The following is a 23,604-nucleotide window of genomic DNA, read 5'->3' as shown; positions in this document are numbered from 1 at the left end:
TAAAGCCGTTCAGTTAAGGGTATAAACGATTAATACCTAATCAGAATGACTGTGTTTGGAATATTCTGTTAAATCCCAACAAATAAAACTAATTGGAAATAAATGGTCGGGGAAAATATTTGGAGAATAAACTCAGTTTCTGCACTGGGTCTCTGACATCTCTAGCCCTAGTCCCGTATACCATCAATCTTCTGACCACAGATATGGCCTCAGGCCTCTTGTTTCCTCAAATTTACCAATATCTTCCCTGACAATGACCTGGCATTTCTCCTTCTGTTGAGCAGGAGCCTCCTGCTTCAAGCTTAGACTGAACACATCTACTGAACGCCTGCCATGGCCTAAACGCCCTGAGTCTATGTCAGGCACAAAGAGCTTAGGGATTCCGAACTATATGGGTACAGACCATGATTCTATATTTCATTTTTTGGATGTATTTCAGCCCACAAGTTATCCTTGCCATTTGTCATCCAGGCTTTATGGAGATATATGAAGTATGTATCCGCCCTGAAAAATAAGGAATCTCACAGATGACACATTTTCTCTTGAACGTGAAATAATATTTTATGGCAAGGGAAAGGATCTTTTTTTTTTTGGAAAGGATCCATTTTTGATGGGGTTCTTCGTACGGGTTTGAGGAAAGCTATGCCTTCCATGTTTCTGAACTGCTAGCAAAATGTTGTCAGGCCTTTCCATATACTTCACTTAAGACAACGAACAGTGAAATGTCTGAGGCTAAGCAAAGATGTCGATAAATGGAAAAACTGCAGGACAATCTCGTACTCTGGACAGGGAACTTCTTGTTTGATCGGCATCAGCCACTTACCCTTCCGGGCCACGACTGTCTCATGCTAAAAATTAGAAGCTTATCACGGTAAAGATTAAATTACTTTTAAGGTCCTCCTATCCTGAAAATGACGAGCATTCTAGAACTATGCTCTTTGGTATGGTAGCCACTAGCCACATGTGGCTCTTAAGCACTTGAAATGCAGCTTGCTCCAACAGAGAGGTGCCGGAAATGTAAAACACACCCCACATTTTGAGGAGTTAACAGAAGAGAAAGAATGTAAAATATGTTGAGCGTATTGGGTTAAATAAAATATGGCGTTAAAATGAGCTTAACCCATGTTTTTTACCCTGACCACAGAAAATGTGAATTACATACGTGACTTACCGTATTAGCGCCCAACGAGGTCTTCAAAACAAAGGGATCGAATTCGTCTTTAAGGACTAAACATTATATGGTCTCATTCATTTGAGGAATATAAATAATAGTGAAAGGGAATATAAGGGAAGGGAGAAGAAATGAGTGGGAAATATCAGAAAGGGAGACAGAACATGAAGACTCCTGACTCTGGGAAACGAGCTAGGGGTGGTGGAAGGGAAGGAGGGCGGGGGGTGGGGGCGACTGGGTGACGGGCACTGAGGGGGGCACTTGACGGGATGAGCACTGGGTGTTATTCTGTATGTTGGCACATTGAACACCAATAAAAAATAAATTTATTATTAAAAAAAAAGGACCGCTAACGTGTAAAGGTCACTCTTTCAATATTGAGGGCGTTAGGCCTCTAACAAGTCAAGCTTCCAAAATTAAAATTCTCATCCACCCAACACTAAGATGCCAGGCAGGGGCAGCTATTTGCCACCACGTTCCTCTTGAAGTTACTTTCTGTTGAGAACCCGTGGACGCTCCAGTTACGATGCTCAGCAGCAACCCTTATGGGACTGTCTCAGCTCTGCCGTAAAAGAGTATCAGGAAACACACCCAAATGTCAAGAGCGATTATTTCTAGGTGGGGTACTGAGTGACTTTTGCATTCTTTTTTTATTCTTTGCTTCATGTTCCAATCTTTCGGCCGTAAGACCTTCATCCGCAAAAAAGCCTATCTTTACATTTCTGCCCGAATGATTTTTACAAATTCTACAAATATCACAAATATGTAAAAAAGAGACCGACTGAAAAGGAAATATCCCAAAGGCTTTCCCCTGCTTTTCTCCATTTCTGAATTTTCTAGAGTGAATAGGTTACTTCTATCAAGAGAAATAATACATCTTTTTTTTTTTTTTTAATTTCAATATCCACCCACCCTTAAACCTTAAACCTAAGTTAATTTGCATGCTGCTTTTCTTTCTCGGGAAGCTTTTCTCTCTACTGTATGAGAATAAGAGCCGTACTTTAGGTTTTAGCTTCAATCTCGGTGCTAACACAGTTATTTAATATTTTTATAACTACATGGCGGGGTGGGGGGCGGGCGGCGCCTGGGTGGCTCAGGCAATGGTTAAGGGTCTGCCTTCGGCTCAGGTCATGATCCCAGGGTCCTGGGATCGAGCCCCGCATCGGGCTTCCGGCTCGGCAGGCATCCTGCTTCTCTCCCTCCTTCTGCACCCCGACTCATGCTTGCTCTGTCTTTAGTGGCCCCCCCTCTCTCTTCTCAAATAAATAAATAAAATATCAAGATAAATTTTATGACTACCATCAAATAGAACCAGAGTCAGAGCACATGTAGAGGATGGGGAAGGACTCCAAAAGGCGGTGTAAGATGCCGCCTGCCGTGTAGGGGGGTTTAGGTGGCACCGTAAAAACGCCCATCTACAGAAATGCCATTTACATTGGAGCCCTGCAGCAAAGGGGAGAGCACCCCCTGCACGCAGCCCGGGCCAGTCTGTTCAGCCCAGAGCAAACTCTCTCTCTCACGTGGAGGGAGCAGGGCTGTGTCTACCCCAATCCCACTAAGGGTCCCTTGCAGTTGCCTTTCCACTTGCCCTCCACTTGCAGAGACCCGAACCGCTGCCCTACCCACTCAGGTACCATGGGGAAGGCCACGCTGTGCAAGGCAGGGAGGCAGGACGCACCCCGCTCTGCTGTCCGGCCTGCTGCCTTTGGAAAGCACTGGGCTGCTGCTGCTGCTTTTTTTTTTTTTTTTTTTTAAGTATTTATGTATTTATCCATGAGAGACCCAGAGAGAGAGGCAGAGACGCAGGCCGAGGGAGAAGCAGGCTCCCTGCGGGGAGCTGATGCGGGACTTGATCCCGGGCCCGGGGTCAGGCCCTGGGCGGGAGGCAGGCTGGGCCCGGGCGACCCTGGCATGGGCTGCTCAGGGCCGGGCAGTATGACTGCTCGGCTGGCCATGGTATATACTCACTTAACTTCTTCTTGAAGACCAGCGTCTTTCTCTAACCCCCGTGTGCCAACCACCCTGTGCGCCCCGGCGCGTCCGGGCCGAGCACTTACCGTTGGCGGTAAAGACGACCTCTCCGTCCTGCGGGGTGGGCTCCGCGTCCGGAACCACCTGCAAGGCTCCCACGGTCCGCACGGCAGGGTCCAGAGTGACTGAACTTTCGTTTACAGTCGTGTCGCTGGCGCCCGTGATCTGGTTGGTGGGCGGGCCTCCCAGGGACCCCTCGAAGTCGGTGGGCAGGTCGTCCATGCAGTCGGCATTGGGCTGATAGGAACGGAAAAGCATCGGTCCTGAGCGTTCGTCGCCAAGTTCGAGAGGAAGGGTTTACAGCCTAAACATTTTGTCTCGGTGGGAAACCAAAGCTCTTTACTGTTTCCTCCCGGATCAGTTAAAAAAATACATTCCATTATAGTTTCTGCAATTAACATGAAAACATCTTCCCAAATTGCCCTTTCCAAGGGGTCTGTTTAGATCTAGATATGACGTTCTAATTCCAGAAGCAGCAATATTCACGTATTAATATAATACTTGGCAGTGGCGTGGGAGGGGCCGCTGTATTTATTTATAATGACAGCCCTGCCCTGAATGCAGTTTGCTCCTCATATAGGAAGTAGCCGGCAGCTGGTCATCACCCCCTAACCCATGCGCCGTTTGCAAATGCACCGATGACATGAGAGCAGGGAGGGGGCCCGGAATCGAACTCATGGCGAACTGTTCATTAGAGATACACACAAAAGCACAGGGTGAGGGCATTTTTGTCGTGGCAGCGGTTAAACGTAAGCCAAAAACTAGCTGTAAAAAAAATAACCTATTCGCTTAACATGCAAATTGATCAAACGTTTGTCAAATCCTCTAAATTAAAATTTTATCCACTCGTGTGGATACCATCTCGTCTAATTATCCACTCATTACGAGATTTCCCCTCCCTCCGGGGCCTCATCCTCAGATCTCTGACAGCCTCACTGAGTAATAGAAAAATGGGGAGCTCTCCGTGTTGCAAGGCCGCCTGTGTTGACCAGCTTTGTGAGACTAATCTACCTTTGGGCAAAATCTTATTCTTTGCAAGTTTTTCTCTTTGGTCTTAGTTCTGCGAAATTATATTGAATATATCTCAAACAGCTTTTACTTGTTTTTTGCTTTTTTAAAAAAGATGTTATTTATTTATTTGACAGGAGAGAGAGATAGAGAGAGAGAAGGAGCGAGAGGGAGAAGCAAGGAGCCTGACACAGGGCTCGATCCCAGGACCCCGGGGTCATGACCTGAGCCGAAGGCAGACGCTCAACTGACTGAGCCACCCAGGGGCCCCTCTCAAACAGGTTTAAAAATGATTTTTAGTTGTTATGACTCTTCTAAACTCAAAGATTATTTTAAAAAGATAGTGTTGCAGAGATATGGTCTTGAGAAATACTAAGAATAGCTATGAATTAATTTTTTTTTTCTTCATTTAAACATCAATGTTGCCTCGTGGGATGGTAATTCTGTGGTTTTGCACTCCCAATAGATGTAGATCAGGACAGGCAGAATTAGGTGAGGAAAATTCTGGATTGGCACTGATTGAATTAACATCACTACATGACTATATACTGTGTTACTCATGGACTCCCTGGGAGCACAAAGCAAGAAATCCAAAGTGGAGGACTCTTGTCCTAATTTTCCACTCTTTTTTTTTTAAATTTTTTTTATTTATTTATGATAGTCACACACACACACACAGAGAGAGAGAGAGAGAGAGAGAGAGAGGCAGAGACACAGGCAGAGGGAGAAGCAGGCTCCATGCACCGGGAGCCCGATGTGGGACTCGATCCCGGGTCTCCAGGATCACACCCTGGGCCAAAGGCAGGCGCTAAACCGCTGTGCCACCCAGGGATCCCTAATTTTCCACTCTTAAACCAGTCTCCCAAGCTCCACGCCTGTGTTTCCAATAGTCAGTTGGAGATCTCCATCAATCTCATAAAAGTCTCAAATTCAGCTCATTCCTTCTTTTTCTGTATTCTCTTTCCATTTCACCTTCTTCATCTCTATTGGAAGTGAGCTAATTCCTTGAAACCCAAGTTATCAAAAGTCAGTTCACTGAATGACCAACCCACCATATTTACTAAACTTAGACATTGTGACACTGGACATGAGCAGGTATGTTCCAAATGATCTCTCCCCATTCGCAGCCTCCCCATTTCCTTAAAGTTTCTTCCCTGAGATATCCTATTCCCTACTTTCTCATCAGAGCCCTCTTTAAAACACCACCACCACCACCACCACCACCACCACTACCACCACCACACAGGTATGATGCTTCATTTCTCTTAAGGAACGAATTATAAGCTCCTTGGTGGGGCAAAACAGGGTCTCTAAACCCTTACCCCAGCCTTTGGAAACACAGAGCATATATTCCCTATCCCAGGGCTGCAGCTTATGTTGTTCCTCTGCTCAGCACCAACCATCCCCAGGTCTCAAACTGGCTGTGATGAATTCCTAATCATCCCTCAATTCCCAGGCCAAATGTCACCTTTGCTAAGTAGCGTTCCCTCCCAGGTAGCATCTTTGATATTGTGACACTTTATAGGCATTTTTCTCTCTGTTATGGTTTATTTGTAGCTGTGCTGGTCTCACACTACTACTCCACAAGCTTTCTCCCTCCCAGCTTTATTCAGATATAACTGACATGTAATATTGTAGTAGTTTAGACAACAGAATGATTTGATATATATATATATATATATATAAAACTATATATATATATATTTCCAGTGTATATATATATATATTTTTCCAGTATATATACTGTATATATATATATACTGGAAAATGATTAACACATAGGTTCAGTCACTACCCATTACCCCAAATAGCTACAAGTTTGTTCATGTGATGAAAACTTTTAAGATCGACTCTCTTAGCAACTTTCAAATATACAACACAGGATTGTTACCACGCTGTGCTTCACGTCCCCAGGATTTATTTATCTTATAATTTGACCACCTTTGCCCATTTCACCCCTACCCCTACCCTCGGCCTCTGGCAACTACCAGGATGTTCTCTGTTTCTAGGAGTTCAGTTTTTTAGATTCCATTTATAAGTGAGACATGAGCTTTTTAAAGCCACTACATTACGTTGATCTTGAGTTTCATGCCCGCATATGGTGTCTGACAATTATTAGGTACTCGGTAGATGTCAATTTGAACATTTTGAGTCTCAGTTTACTACTATGAAAAGCTGAGAATGTCAGTATCTGCCCTAGATCAATTACGGGAGGATTTGAGAGAGTGCTTTAAAAACTGTCAAGTTAAAATAAAATAAAATAAAAAAAAAACTGTCTAGTTTTGTGCGAAGGTAAGGTATGCTATTCAATGGTAGCAGAATATGCCACCCCCAAATGTTGCCATTGGCATGAGGATTATTTTGAGCTAAACACAGTTGAAAAGAAGCAGATAAAGAAATATTCTCTGCCCTCCTCCCATCTGCCTGAAAGTAGGATATAAATTGTAGAGGTGGCCCCCTTCCTTGCACCAGGAAGAGAAGAACATTCTCATCACCGGAGTCTGGGAGTTGATGCCCAAAATGGATCTGTAATAACACACCTTCCTAACACGCCCTTATCTGCCATTAGTTTGCCTCAGCTGAGTGCTTTCCCACAATTTGCTGCCCTAGAAACTAAACTCCAGGTCCTTTACCTTTGTCTTTTCGCTTCTTTAAAAATTTGTTCTTCTGTGAAGATGCTCTAAATGTCCAAGTTCTGACCACCCCTTGGAGTTACTCATCCCTAAGTGCTCCCGTGTGCATGTGCAATGCACATGTTAATAAATGTCTGGTTGTTTTTCTCTTGTTAATCTTTAACCAGTCTCATTTACGGGGCCCCAGCTGGAGAACTAGGAGGGTAGAAGGGAAAACATGTTTTTTCCTTCCCCTACACTATATAAAAACATAAGCAAAGCAACTGTGTGTGGGGTGTCAGCAAAGATTTCACGACGAGCATACTGTGCTGCTTGGTCTTTCATCCATAAGCATCTGAACACAATCATAGATGTGATAACAAGTGACATATTTTTCAAAATGTTGACTTTGCTTGTTGATATCGTTGCTTCGTTTTATCTCTTTTCTTTTCTTTTTTTTTAAAGTCATTAATTTTGATGCGGAGTGTTTCCTTTTACTTTGGGGACTAGTGGGAACTAGTATTATATCTTTAACAGAAGGGGAAAAGAGAAAGAGCTAATTATGTCAGTGAGACTGTGACTGGTGGCACGCATGAGTACGGTATTGAGTAGACCGCAACTTAGAGAAACTCACAGTTCACATCCACGCTAAGTGGTTCATCAAATAGAAGAATATTTTGAAAAGAAATCCAATTTATATACGTCTAAGAGAAATGACAGTCATGATGTTTGGCAGAGGATGTCAAATGCCATCTGCAAGTGAATATGGTAAAGGTATTCGAACTCAGGTGAGCATGGGGCTACTCCTCAAATAAGCCAACCCCTAAAGAGTCAGGAACTTGGGAATACTCCAGCTACATGGGATTTTCTATTCAACATCTCTCATCCTATTCATATCAGGGCAACAGTGATAGGAGAAGGTGTTTTCTGGGATATGAATGGCCTGGTTGACATGGTACCTTGTAGGAGTGAGTACTGACTAAGACCTGGGTCCCATCATTCTACAAAGACACGCCTAGACCTGACTGGGAAGACAGGAGGCACCGTTGTGTAGATAAAGGGATGAAGAAAGCGCCCCTGCCCTCTTTACAATGTAGTATTTGATTTCTTTCTCTCTCTCTTTTTAAAGGTTTATTTTAGAGAGAGTGAGAGAGTGAGAGAGTGAGAGAGAGCAGGGGGAGATGCAGAGGGAGATGGAGAATCCCGAGCAGAACTCCCGATGCGGGGCTCGAGCTCATGACCCTGAGATCATGATCTGAGCTGAAAAAGAGAAGGATGCTTAACTCCCTGCACCACTCAGGTGGTCCCAATAGTTTATTTCTCTTGGCAAAATATAATAATAAAAAAAAGATACCTACTGCAATAGGAATTTCCTGATCTGCCAGCTGGGCTTTCACTCACTACTAGCTCATCCGAGGGAAATCCAATCACGAAAATGTCCCCAGCTTTCAGCTCTCCACTGACATGTATTTGCCCTCTAGTACGGGTGTACACAAGGATACTCAGAGGCAACAGGAGCAAAACCGCAAAACAAGCCGAAACACCTTACCACCTGTATCTGGACAATTGAGTTGGCCAAGATTACAACTGAATCCTTGGTGAGCGGACACTGTTCAAAGGAAGACCAGATTGAATTTCATAAATATGATTCTGTGACTGAGTCTGGAGGGCAGCAATGCCACAGGCATTTACTGGGCACTTAAGCATATGAAAGGGATACAGAGGTAAGAACCAACAGGCATCACTTGGTAGAGATGGACAAGCTCTTTTCAATTTTCCTTGAGAATGGAGTACAAGGAACTTAGAAAAATGATAAAACAATCTCTTTAAGCTGCATAGAAAGGGTTTCAGCCAGCTATGGGAAGTATTTGCTAATTGAGAAGGCTGTGAGCTTGTTCAGTGACATGGAAAGTTACAGGAGTGCAATAACACGTCATCTTTTTGGTACAGTTTAGGCACGTATATTTGCACCCAATGGCAAAGTATGGAGTGGAACAACATCCCAGATTCCTCCCAGATCCAGACGTCAGTATCATCCTCTAGGACAAAACCAGAAAGGCCCTGGGGAGGCATGAGGGCAGCCATATGCGTTGGTGCTTCCCGAGAAGTAGCACACATGCCCTCTTCTTCCTGGAGGATGTTCTGTTCCCTGGGTCGAGCTCAGATGTGTGTCATGTTCCTGTTCCTGTTCGGCTGCCCTTTATGAATCCTTGGTAAAATTCAAAAGATGCTACCAGTGTTTATTTTTCTGGAAGTCAGTGTGCTAAGTAAAACCCTATCTTTCTTACTTGGTGGGTATGGAGCCGTGAACAAGATGTCCAACTGCTAAAAAGTAAAAATGTTGTTAATTTTGGAAATAAGCCCGAAGGCCACCTGATAATTCTATTTTTAAAACAATACCCATATCCTCAGCTCATTCTCAAGTAGCTTCTGGAGAAGTCATACCTTCTCTGGAGAAGTCTGAGGTCAAATACTAGTTAATACAGAACTTAACTACCAGGGGTGGTTTGGTTTCATTGTCCTGACCGGGAGGCACTGGGATCGACATTTAGGAGCTTCGAAAATATCGTGAGGAATAGGTGCTGGGTCAAATAAAGCGGCTGTCTGCCTTTAATTGTAAGTGCTCTAAAGATTTTGGCGACTAAAGACAACATGCACATATGCAAGCACACACGTACACACATTTCCCCCCTCCCCTGTATGAGCCAGCTGCAGCTAGAAATGTGAAAAGTCCAAACCCTGAGCTCCATTTCCTAAGCTCCTCGTATCTGGTAGAGATGTTGGGTTCTTACTGATATTTCATGTTCACTGTAATTGATTTTCACCTTGAATGCATTATGCATTCACAACCCTGGTCTGAAAATTTAATGCATTGCCTTTCAAAATCCAGCTCCAAGCTAGCATCACACAAGTTGATTTGTGCTCGGTGTATCAACCATGAAAAACAGCATCCAGCCAGCAGGGAGGCAGCTGGTACCGGGTAGAAAATTCAGCCACGGCAGGACCTCACAATGCTTCAGGTTTGCCCTCTCCGACGGGGCCACCCTGATGGTCCGAGGATAATTAGCCCCTCGGCATTGAAGGAAACCCCTGATATCTGGTCCTTTCTTCTTTAGTGATATCTCGGGACCGTTAACATTCTCTTCACTCTCTGCCATTAGCAGTGAGAAGTGACAGCAGGGGGTGTAGCAGAGTGGAGGGGACGGGGGAGGCTGCTCTCTGGATCCTGGCTGTCTAGTTGCTTCCAGAAAGTGCCTATGTTCTTCTCATCCCTGTGTGCAGCCCTCGGATTTGGTGGCCTGGCTTGCTTCCTGCCCTCACCACATCAGCTGGGGTCTCACCAACCACCAGTTTGTGGGCTTCGCTTTAACACAGTCTGGGGAAGAGCCTTCCCTGGAGCAGCAAGCCGCCAGCTGGTGGGATTCTCTTTGCACTGGGGGAGTGACTACATTTTTTAAACCTCTAACTGAGCGCACCGGTGGGATGGTAGCGCTGGAATTAAGTGGCTCTGGTTCCCTGTTCTCTCTGCAGAGACCTGAGGTTGAGCACGGGCTCTGGGCCAGGTTCCCTTGTCCAGAAGAGTTCCTTTGCAAGGAAAGCTGGGTGTGGGGCAGCACAGAAGGTGAGGCGTGCGGCTCTCCTCGCAGGCACTGAGTAATGACACGGGAGGCGAGCAAAGTGCAACTGGGCCGTCCAGCCTCTGCTGTGTCCTGCCTGCACTCACACCCTGGGGCCCAGGTGAGAAGCCTACGAGCTGCATAAGCAGCATCTCGATTCACAGACACAGATGTGGTGAGAGGGTCGTGACGTTCTTGAACTGAGAAAAAGCGAGAGGAGAAATGTTTCCAGACATGTGCATTCTCTTGGGGCCTCGTCAGAGGACGCCCCTGCCGTGCAGACGAGGGGTTAGAGAAAATCCAGGTGTGAGGCTTTCTCCCTGCTTTGGGGGTAATGCAGAAAGACACACATTACGAGGCTGTAGGCTGTGCTGTGCTTACCGGGATCCCTAGGGCTTTAAGAATGTTCATCTTGCACATGGGACAGGTACGATGGTCTAGAAGCCAGGGGTCAACACAGGATTTGTGGAAAAGATGCCTGCAATGAGAACCATACATCTTAGAGCGGCGGTAACTGCAGACACTACCTAGTCCACCACAGCCCAGAGACTTGTCCAAGGTCACTCGACTGCAGGAGGCAGAGCCAAGACTCACACCTCCGTCTCCTCACTCCTGGGCCAGTGAGATTCCTCTTACACCCTGCGCTGATAGACTCAAAATTTCTCTGGATCCCACGACTGTCCTATATGATTCACAACTGAGTCTTCCAAGTTTCAGAAAATGGAGAGAATGAAGACACAGATTTTTTTCTCTTTCTCGCTAGGAAGAATGCTTAGTGGAAAGAATGTCAGTGGGGGTGGTGGTGGCGGGGGGAGGACTTCACAGGCCTTTCAGGATAACTCGAGAGAGGCTACTTGTAAATAAATCCTAAGTTTCTTTTTCCACAGTCAGAAGACGACTGCAAAACAAAGGCTCGTTTCCATGAATATTTGGGCTCTCACACCGAAGGGCAGGGGAGCTCCGGGAAGCATTTAACCACACAGACGCCATTTTACGTGGTTCTGGCTGCCGGCTGTCGAACCGGAAGGCGCAGTGAACAACCCGAGCTGCTTGCATGGCTGCCCTGCCCCACTGCCGTCCCCAAGCGCCGCTCCCGGGAGCCCCGACGGCCCGGGCGGAGGGCAGGCGCTCAGGGGCAGGGGGGCCTCCAGCCGGCCTCTCCCTCAACTTGGCTCTCAGGAGCCCAAGAGGTCACCAGGGGCTGCTCGAGTCCGAAGCTCGTCTTCTCACTCGTGAGACTCCAGCCCACAGGCAGAAGCAGTCAGAACTTGCTGCCTGGGGTGAGAGGACAGAGCATGGCCTGTCTTAAGCAGGAGGGCTTCGCAGAACATTCTGTCCACGCCTGCCTGTCCCTGGCGGCGCACTATTCCTGGAATACTGTCCACTCTCTCTCGCACCTTCATCCTCTTTTGTTCTAACAGTTCTGTTTTCTCTGGGTTCAAGGGCTTTAGGCTCCAATGCTTAAGAGGGACCCCTAACTTAGGGAAGAGCGCAGGAAGAGCCACCCTTTAAATGGACATTGAGAAGAACCCCACGTGCCAAGGATGGGGTTGGCTGTACACCGCATAGGATTAGACCGGGGATTGGGACAGGAGAGAAGCCACCTGCATGAGTCATCATGTTTCCAGATGATTGTCTGGAATGCCTACAGATTTATTCCTTGGATGACACATATCACATTCATTGGTTCCTTTATCCATACCTTTGTCCAATCAAGTAATAAATGCCAAGAATTACGCTCAGCGCTGGGAATCAGCATGGTAGCGATTTGCCTCCTTCCCCCAGGGAGTGTGAGAGGAGGAACAGAAGTTAATAAAATAATATAAATAAACTACTTAGCGACAACAGTGCTGCATGTCACATTAGAAGAACACAGTTTAGGGAGGCTTATAACTGGGAGATTTATCTAGTTTGGGTACTCAGGGAAGACTTTCCTGATGATGTGCCAAAGGAACGCTCAAGGGCTACACAGACGTTACTCGCATGAAGGGGAGGGGAGACAAGTATTCCGGGAAGAATGACCGACTGGTTGGCACAAGAGCCCTGAGCTGGGCTCTGGCAGGAATGAGGGAGGGACTAGTGCAGGATGAAGCCACCCCGTCCCCCCAAAACCAGTATGGACCTCCCTACGTTCAGGCTCTGCACTCAGGAAACAAGTTCTTTTTCTCTCTCTCTCTTTTTTTAAATTTTATCTATATATTTATTTGAGAGAACGGGCATGAGTGGGGGGAGGAGCAGTGGAGGGAGAGGGAGAAGCAGGCTCCCCACTGAGCAGGGAGGCTGATGCGGAACTTGATCCCAGGACCCTGGGATCATGACCTGAGCTAAAGGTAGGCGCTTAACCAACTGAGCCACCCAGGATCCCCCAGGAAACAAGTTCTGAATCTGAACTTGCTCACCAACTGGCAGGCCTTTGGGGAAGAGAGTCAAACACTGTGATCCTTCTGGCTGTTCTGGGGAGGCGGCCTCGACTGTGTTTCCTGCATATGTGCTGGAGTCGGAATGACGGGAGGGCCAGTCAGTAGCTGTTTGAGCTTCAGCAAGTCTCTTAATATCCTCAAGCCTCAGACACCTCATCTGTAAGCTGAAGAGGCAGAGAAGTCTTCCCAGGGCCCACAAAAGCTGGTAACGATTCGAACCCCCCAAGTCACTCCTCTTTGTGTCCTGTTCATTCTGATATCTCCGTGATGGTAGGTTTCGTGGGTCAACTTGGCGAGGCTGTTGAGCCCAGTCAATCAAACACTCATCTAGGGCAATGTCAGAGAGCTGGTTACCAAGGACAATCAGTTGACTTTAAATAAAGGAGATTATCCTAAATATCTAGGTGGAACTTATTTAATCAGTTAAAGGCCACGAGAACAAAACTGAGGTTTACTGGGGAAGCAGAAATTCTGCGTCCTGTCAGCAGCATCGGATTCTACTCGAGTTCCCAGCCTGTAAGCCTGCCCTATAGATTCCCGACTTGTCAGCCCTACAATCACATAGGTAATTTCTTGAAAAAGCAATGCCACGGGCAGCCCGGGTGGCTCAGTGGTTTAGCACCGCCTTCGGCCCAGGGCCTGATCCTGGAGACCCGGGTTCGAGTCCCACGTCGGGCTCCCTGCATGGAGCCTGCTTCTCCCTCTGCCTGTGTCTCTGCCTCTCTCTCTCTGTGTCTCTCATGAATAAATAAAATCTTTTTTTAAAAAAAGCAATGCTTCGAAAACGCTCTCTCATATATATACATACACAAGTGATGGATCATACAGTGGGATGTGATGGGATTCTCTGGAGAACGGGGACCAATACATCCTCCAATGAGAATATAAGGTCCACTAGAGCAAAATCCTCGTTTGCCTGAATCACTGTTTTATCCCCAGCATCTAGAACAAAGTTGATACTCAAGAAATATTTGCCATATGAATGGATATTTGTCAAAAGACCTGGTACTCCTCATGGCCTACACATGGTCATCAAGCCACATGGCCTCACTCTTGCTACATCTTCCACATGTCCTGCTTCGTGTCTATTCTCAATGCTCCTCCCTCGTTCCTAGTCTTGCTAATGTTCTTTATTATTGCAAGAACATCTAAACTGCTCTCCATGTCACCAGCTTTTCCTGCTCATCCCACTCATCCTTGCCAGATTTATCTTCTTAAAATACAGTGCTAGTTACGTCGCCCCCTTGTTCCATTCTGTTCTGTGCTAGGGGCTGGGTACAAAGATGAATAAGACAAGGTCCTTCCACCAATGCAGCTTCCCTGGTGCTTCCGTGGTTCCCTGTGAACTGCAACAGAGAAGCCACTGAAAAGCCACACTCCTGGATCCACTGTTTTCTGGCTTTCTGGTCTGAGGCAACTCTTGGATCTCCAAGGCTCAGTTGCTCACCTGGGAAATTTTCTTCTAAGTATGCAGTTTGCAAGTGAACGACTCTGTGTGTGTGTGTGTGCGCGTGTGTGTGTGTGTTGGGGTACAGGGATAAATAGTGACCCCAAAGCTTAAAACATAACTCTTGGCCCTCCTTAATTGTAAGCTACCATTAATCTTATTAATACCATCGTACTGCATCTTGTTTTTAGATATTATGTTATTACTTTGGTTTCTACTCTTTAGAATAGACTTTTAACATTTTAACGAGTAAAGGCAAATTTTAAAAAATCAAAGGAGAACGAGGGCAAAAAACACACATAGGGCAATCGTGCTGATTATTAACCAGCATTCATTTATTTCTAGCACCATATTTCTTGTGTTGACCATCAAATATAGAGACTATAACTTTATAATTGGGATTTTTTTTTGTTTTTTATAATTGGGATTTTAAAACAATTTTTTCCCTCCTCAGTGGAAAGAATAACAAAAGTTACTAAATAAATAAACAAAGAGATGGAAAGAGTCCAGCCTTTAGTGAGATGCACCAATGGTTGAGTAAACATCCCTATGACGAAGTCAGTCGCAACTCATCTTGTTTGTACGATTCATGGCCCAGGACTGTTCCTTCCCAAGCTTTAACAAAGGCTGCGTGATAAAGTATATACTGGGGAACAATGGGACAAGATACTCTGTCTCTTAGCAGTCCTGGCAAGCTAGGAATAAAACAGAGGGCTGCCCAAAACCCTTCTCCCTCTTAATTCATCAAAGGGAAGCAAATGTTTAAGAAAAACTTCTTCAAACACCTGACAAAAGATGGTGCTGACAACTGCATAATGAGGCTGAGCTGACTATGAGTAATAAAATAAGTTCTCACCCTTTTTTTTTTTTAGCACTAATGACCTAGTTAAACTCATTTCCCCATTTATTAATCCTAATCCTTATTTTCTGTTGTCCTTTTGCCGATGTGTGCGACACCATCTCCAATTAAATGGCATTATTTTTTCTTCACCTGGACAAAGAAAGGAGCTCTTCCGCCTTTCCATCTCATTTGTTTTTGTAGGCTTTGTCAGACCCTGTCATCGAAATTCCATGACTTTCCTTTTAGCACCAATACAGGCTGTTTCATTCCCTTCAGTGAAATGGTTATCAAAAAGAACATGAGTCACTCAGGGATCCAGGCAACATTAACTATTTAAATAGGAGATATCCAGGGCTTCTGTGGGTAGTCAAGATATTTCTCCGGAGCCTCAGAACCTTATTTGTAAAGTTGCCAATGAAGTCAGAGGTTTTGAATTAATAAACACGAATTTAATTAGTAAATATCTACTGGTTACTGAATGTCTACTATGTACCAGACAAGTTATATACCTTATTAATTCATAACAGCTCTATGAGGTAGATTATTCCCATTTTATGGAAAAGTAAGCTAAAGCTCATCAAAATAAGTAGAATTATCCAAAGAGCTAGTAAGCCGCCGAGCTAGGGCTCAAAGCCGGTCCTGCAGTCATTGGTTTTACCTAACTCTGCCCTCCCCCACCCTTTCTCCCCCACTGCCTGTCATGGGTAGGGGGTGAGGGGTGGGGGTGGGGTTCCCAATGATGTAGTTTTGTGGTTCAGCTTCCAGGAGGCAGTATCTTAGTTACAGGGGTTGGGGATCAGGAAAACCAAAGGGAAAAGTGATCTGCCTTAAGCGTACTCACTTGGCTACGGAAGAGAAAAGCTGGCAGACATTGGCCTCCTCCGGACTTAGATATTAGTTTGCTTGATTTATCTGGGAAGAGGATAACACCGGCCTCTACATGTTTGTCCTCTCCACTCTCCACCGCCCTGCAGATCTGGTAAACGTTAGTTGGCAGCTCTATCATCTTCCCACAAGATTTTCATATTTGTACCATTGAGTACCACAGAAAGTCATGCCCAGCCTTCTCTGAGGGCTCTTCTTGACATGCTGTGGTTCCCCTTTCTTGCTTTAGCTTTCTGAAATACAAACATGTATCTCTCCACGGACTTGAAGTGCTTCAGCTGCTCCCCCCTCCCTATGGCACCAAGTCAAAATGCAGGAACAGAGGGCTCACCCCAGCCGGCACTTGTCACATCCTCTGTTCTGCCTCCACGCTTACCCCACACTTTCACCGTCGCCCTGCAATGTCCTTCTCATTTTTCTCCTCCTGGTATGTCAAACCTTCCTCGTATTTCAAGTCACAGCTCAGATATCCCTTCTCTGAACACCCCATCCCTTTTCTCGAAACTCTGCCAAGGAGAGTTTGTTTCTTTTCCTTTTTGGCCCTATTGGGTTTTCCTACATATGTTGCCGTAGCTCAGGATGCGTTCTGAATTTCAGAGTTTGACCACCACTCCCAGCTTTGTGACCTTGAGCAAGTGACTTCACTGTGGCACAGTTTTGTCTTCTGTTTTTTATACGACAATATCCTTTACTTGGTGTAACAACCCTCTGAAGTGGTATTGTTTGTGATCGTCTTTCAGAGGGCGGTGATCCCAAAGGACAAAGGAGATAAAGAAGAACAAATGAAGCCCAAAGTTAGTAGACCCATGGACAAATGGATAAAGAAATGTAGTGTACACACACACACACACACACACGCATACACTCATACATAATGGAATATATTACCCTCAGCCACAAAAAGAATGAGATCTCACCATTTGTGACAACATGGATGAACCTGGAGGGCATGGTACGAAGTTAAATAAGTCAGAGAAAGAGAAATACCCTATGATCACTCGTATGTGTGAAATCTAAAAACAAAGACAACAACAGCAACAGCACAACAAGCTCATAGATATAGACAACGGATGGCTAGTTGCCAGTGGTGAATGGGAGAAATCGGGGAGGAGGTCAAAAGCTAACAAGAAAAAAAGGGAAAAAAGATAAGTAGGTTTGGTACTGCTTAGCTAATATCATTCCAGTCAACTGAAAACCACTAATTACATGTTGATCTTATATCCAGATTTCTTAAAATCGTTTTATTTGTTCTAACACATTTTCACACATGCATAATTACTGCTGATGACGGAGTATTCCTTGCTGATACTTTTGCCCAAATTGAATTTAAGACTTTAGATAATTGTCTTAAAACACTCGCAAAAGTGGGGCTCCTGGTTGGCTCAGTCGGTTACGCATTGGACTCTTGGGTTTCTGCTCAGGTCATGGTCTCAGGGTCATGAGATCAAACCCCGTGCCAGGCTCTGCACCCAGGAATCTCTGCTGGAGATTCTCTCCCTGTGCCCCTCACTCTGCCCGTTCCCCTGTTCACACTCATGTGTTCGCTCTCAAATAAGTAAATAAAATCTTAAAAAAATAATTGCAAAAGTGTTTCCTAACTAAATGAGAAAAATGGAAATTAAAACAGTGAGCTATTTTCTGTGGATGATTTGCATTTATTTTTAAACTTGATAATAGCTCATGTTGGCAAGGGAGTAAACACTCATATGCTTTTGGTGGGAACAAAAATTGGTCTAACACTTTGTGAGGGCAATATGGCAGACTGCACCAATATTGAAATGCTTAACCTCTTTTATCCCACAAAAAAAGAATCTGGTTTACACTTAGGTCTTTAAACCGAGAAGAAATTTAAGTTGTAAAAGAAAAAAGGACGAAAATCATAAAATCATAAAATACTTAGGATACTACCTGGCACATTAGAAGCTAAAGTACTATACTATGATTTTGTTTTTGTTTTTAACAAGAGGGAGGGGTGAGGGGAAGAGAGGGAGAGGGAATCTTAAGTAGGCTCCATGCCCTGCGTAGAGCCCGACGCAAGCACGACCCTGAGATCATGAGCTGAGTGGAAATCAAGAGTGGGACACTGAACTGACTGGGCCATCCAGCCCTCCCCTCCTTTTTTAAAATCATTTGTTTACATCTGGGTGAAACTAAAAGTATTTTAACAACTGGTACAGTCTGGGCACTGACATATCAGAATGGATGCCAGCTCTTAAACAATGAGCATCGCCCTACAGGCCCACTCTTCACCCTGCTTTACTGTTCTGTGTCCCAAGTGAGTTTGAGACACATTGGAGGGCAGAGTCAAAGTATTTCTATCACTAAAACCTAGTAGAGTACCTGGAACAAGATATTCAGTATCGTTTGCTGAAAAAAATGAATTCTGAAAGTCCATTTTCCCCAAGTCATGATTTAATTAGCGACAATTTAGTTCTCATTCCTTGCAAGTGAGCTTTCTGTTGTAGAGCTTGCTCAGGAAGCACTTTCCTTAATTTTTATGGATTCTAAAATATAAAACAAAATCTGCCTTCTTCTGGGGGCCAGAGGCTCCTAACAAAAACATTAGGGGCATCGATGAGTCTATGCCCTTCCTAGACTGTCTGGTAGATCTCACATGGGGCCATTCCTTCTATGCAAATCTTGTCTTGAGAACATTGATTTACCGATCTGTGCACAAGCATTACTGGGTTAGAGTGACCAAAATGGTAGTGATGATGGCACTTCCAGAATGTCAGCTGAGCCCAGACGGTGTCATGGGTGTTGCATAGGAGAAATGTATTCTACTCCTCTCCAGAGGACAAAAGAAATCTAAATTGCTCTCATTGATTTTCTTAAGAGGATTCCATTTGTCTAGCTGCTCCTAAAATCAGGTGAATTCGATGAGAACTTGACCAGAATCTTGACTGTCACAGCTTTGAAAAACACATGGAAATCAGTGTTTTCTTTTGTGCATTATCTTTGGCCTAAATGTCATCCCTGAGGTGAGTAATTAGCAACCCAGGCATTCAGTGTATCACAGGATTTCTCTACATTTTCTACTGTGCAATGTCATGCAAAACAGTAGGTTTAATTTCCATCCCTGTTAGTGAAAAAAGAACTCTGTTGACACAGTAGCACTTTAGTACGGTATGGAAGGTGGATTTCTTAGTTATACAGGAGGAAATCTGGAAAGGAGTATTTCTGTATGTTGTTAAAGAGATTCCAAAGCTGATACCAGAACTCATTACTCAGAATGTTGACTTGAGAAAAAGTAGGAAAGTCAACACACAATAGCGAATTCATTAGTGTATAATATAGTAGTACTTTATTTTATTTTATAGATTTTATTCATTTATTCATGAGAGAGAGAGATAGAGAGAGATAGGCAGAGGGAGAAGCAGGCTTCCCACTGAGCAGGGAGCCCAATGTGGGACTCGATCCCAGGATCGCGACCTGAGCCAAAGGCAGACGCTCAACCCCAGAGCCACACAGGTGCCCCAATATACACTTGATCTTAGCCAAAAGGCCAAGAAGCGATGGTGCCCCAATATAGTACTACTTTATACAGAGCAGTGGGGCTGCAAAGATGAGTCAGACATGCATCCTGTTGGTGAGGCGCTTTTAATAAAGAATTGATAGCCTGATAGGAAGATGCACAGTCCATACTGTGCAGAGGTTAAAAGCTCAGGCCAGGGGGTAGAGCAAGTTTCATTTTTTAATCTTGGCTGACAATCCTGTGACTGTGAGTCTTAGTTCCTTCATCGGTAAAATGGGGATACTAGTACCTATCTGAGGCACTCGTTAATGGGATTCATCCAATATGCTACCTCTGCGTCTTTCAACCACATTGAATGATTACAGGTTCTCCTGCTGATAGTTATGGCTACGTGACTAATTCTGGCCAGTAAAAAAAAAAAAAAAGAAAAAAGAAAAGAAAAGAAAAGAAAAGAAAAGAAAAGAAAAGAAAAGAAAAGAAAAGAAAAGAAAAGAAAAGAAAAGAAAGAACAGATTTCACTTCAGGCCATGGGATTTAACTACTGACCTGTCCAAATTATTAATGTTCAAGATGGTAGCTGCTTAGTCACCTGACAGCCATGAGCAGACACTCTTGGTTGTCACACAAATAAACACAGAGCATAAGAAATCTTTGTTGTGTTAAGCCACTGAGTGTTGGGAGTTTTTATTGTTGTTGCTGCAGCACAACCTAGCCCATCCTGACTAGTAAAAGACTTTTCCAGGTTGTCGTAAGGATTAAATACTTGCTTGTTAAGTGCTTGGCTAATAAGCGTTCCATGGACAGTGTGTCATTAGCTATTTTAAGTGATGTTGGTGTGACATATAAAATGATGGGCCATAGAGAGATCACAGAGTACAAGGAAAGGAGGAGTCACTGTGTGAGGAAATTGGGCAAGTACAGGATGGGAAGAACTCTGAAGTGTGACGACTGGAGGCAAGAGTCTAAAACGGGATTTCCGTGAGTAAAGACAGAGCTGCAGTAGCCCGATATACAGGAGAGACTGAGTGGGGTTGAAAGCTAGACCAATTAAAGAGTAAGAACAGGAAATAAAACTGGAAAGGGACAGATCCAAATCAGCATTTCGAGACAATCTAGATGGACCGAGCAGCCAAGAGATACCCGCAGTGAGGATAGCTCGCAGAGCTGAGCTAGGCCTGAGACGGCCTCTGGCCTTGAGACGATGGGCTTCTCCCCACCAAGTTACTTCCTCCCACACAGTCTCAGTTTTCTGTCTCCTATACAGAAAGTCCTTGCCGTGGTGATGGTGGAGCGTTCTGGGGGATGGTGTGGATCAGGCCAGTTAAGCAGACCCCAGCCCCTCCCTGCTGTGACCCTATCCAGCTGGCCCAGTGCCTCACCGCGGGGGTGAGTCTGCGATGGGGCTTGGTCTGAAGTGTATGGGGCAATTATGAGAAACTGCGTTTTCCCAATCTCAAGTTATGCAAACACTGTTTAAAACAAAAAAAGGAGAAAGGAAAAGGAAAAATGAACTATCACACAGAACCATCAGTAACCATATCCTGGCTATTGTTTAAAAACATAATTACTGGGCAGCCCGGGTGGCTCAGTGGTTTAGCGCCGCCTTCAGCCCAGGGCCTGATCCTGGAGACCCGGGATCGAGTCCCACGTTGGGCTCCCTGCATGGAGCCTGCTTCTCCCTCTGCCTGTGTCTCTGCCCCTCCCCTTCTCTCTGTGTCTCATGAATAAGTAAATAAAATCTTTAAAAAAAACAAAAACAAAACAAACCATAATTACTTCGTCTTGGCAAGCTACTCTGCTGTGCTAGAAGTTTTACCTGATGGAGGGGAAGAAAGAGGATGCAGGGAAGTGAAGTACTGCTCACCTCCCCAGCACCAGCATGGCCCTCCTGTGCAGAAGGCCGGCCTGTTTTCGTGGCCACAGGACCAGGCTTGGGATCAGTGTGGAGAAAGTAGGACCCTTAAAGCCAGCCTACAATCGATTCGTCTCCCTTGGGGTGCTTAGCCATTCGGCCTGGCAGGGACGGGGGCTTCTGAGCCAACCTAGTCAAAGCCCTATCACCCCACGTGCTGGGCAGAGCAGCCTTGTGCAGCAGGGTGAGGGCGGCTGACGGTGTCACATCTGCTGCCAGCTTCACAGTGGGAAGGACACTGGCTCAAAAGTCAGAGATCCTGACTTTGCTTTGGGCCCTGTGACCAGCCTCTCGGAGTCCAGGGTTTCTTGTAGCAAAATAAAAGGAGCCTTAATGGCACCTGCAGGCTGCTGTGACACACAAATCAGACACTGTCTGTAAAAGAGCAGCAGAGTGCTTTTCAACATGGAAGTATTGTAATAAACAGCCACTTAATTTCACCCAGTTGTCCACAGGATTAGGTTTAAAGAGCATTAAAGAAAAACCAACAGAACTTTAAATACTAAGAAATTGTATCAGATCCTCCGGCTACTAAACTCAATGTCTTTTTTAGCTACAAGGGAAGAAACTGGTTGTGCGGGAATGCAGGTTACAAAGGAATAGCAGAAACTCTCATTTTATAGGTGTCTCACTCCTCTAGGTTCTGGTCGAGGGAGGCTCTGTGCTTAAAACTTGACCCTGGTCTAATTATATCGTTTAGCTGGGGCAGCAAAGCTGGTTGGCATTTGTCCCGTGTGTCTAGTTGATTAATATAACTGGGGATCAGGACATTTGAAGTCAGAATGCCATATTTAACAAGGTTATTACAGTTCAAGACTTCTTTCCTAAGGCAGCATTTGCTCTGTTGAAAATACAACAGAAAATAACTCATCAGACACGATTTATCAGCATTGCCATTTGCTTTCATGTTTCCTTCCTTTAATCCCTTAGATTAAGTGATAATGAATTTTTGGTAGCGTGTACACATAAACCCAAAGGAATCAAAGGAAAAATTACTAGAAAACACCATCAACAGACTTCGACTTTAAATTTTATGTAATTTTGACTAATGTACAAAGTGAGCTGTTATTTATTTATTTATTTATTTATTTATTTATTTATTTATTTATTTTTGAGCTGCTTTTTAAAAAAGTCCACAACATAGCTTCTTTGGTGCTTAAAACATTTTTTGCCATTATTTGAAATGAAGGTATATTCAGGATATTGCACAGGTCTTAAGAAAGCTTGATGGTTTACTGTATATAAATAATATACAGTATTATAAATAATATACTGCATGTATATATTTATGTACAAATATCTGGCTAAGGATATACTCTGTTTCCATCAACCCAGACACTTCTCTCTTCCCCTTGCCAGTCAATGGCCACTCCTTGCTGTGAATCCACCATTATGACAGACTAGCTTTGCCTGTGATTGAATTTTGCATAAATGGAATCATAAAGGCATGTATTTGTTTTTTCCTGGCTTCTTTTGCTCAACATGATGTTTTCAGATTTGTATGATTTGATGGACATCAATAGCTTGTTTCTTTTTATTGCTCATAATCCATCGTATGTATATACCAAATTGATCTATAGATTTTCCTGTGGTTAGACATTTGGGTTGTTCTCATTTTTTGCCCATAATGAAAAAACATGCTATGACAATTCAATTCTTGTACAAGTGTTTCTGTGAATGTATGCATTCATTTTCTTGGAGACAGATCCAAGAGTGGAATTGCTAGGTTAGAGGATAGTATGTGTTTAGCTTTAGTAGATATTGTCCAACAGATTTCCAAAGCAACTGTGCCATTTTAAACTCCCCTCACACTGTATAACTTTGAGTTAGGCAGAGTATGTAAAATTATGTTCCTGAAAAAATGAGTTTTTAATTTAAAAAATCTATTGTTTATTATTTTATTTAATTTTAAAAATATTTTATTTATTTGAGAGAGAGAGAGAGAGAGAGAGATAGCGAGAGAGAGAGCATGAGCAGAGGGTAAACAGGGCAGAGGGAGAAACAGGCTCCCCGCTGAGCCAGGGGCCTGACATGGGGCTCGATCCCAGGACTCTGGGATCATGACCTGAGCCAAAAGTAGATGCTTAACCAACTGAGCCACCCAGACACCCTGAGTTTTTTAAATAATAGTTTTCATACACGGTGCTAGTGAGATGCTCTATACCAGCATAAATTTCAGATAAAT

At 44.4% G+C, this 23,604-nt stretch overlaps 1 protein-coding gene across 2 annotated transcripts in view; it reads right to left on the bottom strand.

Moving 5' to 3' along the window:
- Positions 1-23,604, bottom strand: part of RNF150 (ring finger protein 150) — a 241,884-nt gene that overhangs the window by 41,190 nt on the left and 177,090 nt on the right. For both annotated transcript variants that reach the window (XR_013358684.1, XM_077860935.1), the window contains exons 5-6: positions 10,821-10,917; positions 3,229-3,439 (exon numbers count right to left, since the gene is read on the bottom strand). Coding sequence is in view for 1 of the 2 variants with exons in the window: in XM_077860935.1 (XP_077717061.1) it covers positions 3,229-3,439; positions 10,821-10,917 (308 nt within the window). In the remaining variant the exon portion in view is untranslated. The remainder of the gene's footprint in view (positions 1-3,228; positions 3,440-10,820; positions 10,918-23,604) is intronic.

This window comes from Canis aureus, chromosome 20 (genome assembly GCF_053574225.1).
Source record: "Canis aureus isolate CA01 chromosome 20, VMU_Caureus_v.1.0, whole genome shotgun sequence".
Lineage (NCBI taxonomy): Eukaryota > Metazoa > Chordata > Mammalia > Carnivora > Canidae > Canis > Canis aureus.
The sequence above is the reverse complement of the archived record's forward strand: the minus strand, read 5'-3'. Positions and strand labels throughout refer to the sequence as shown.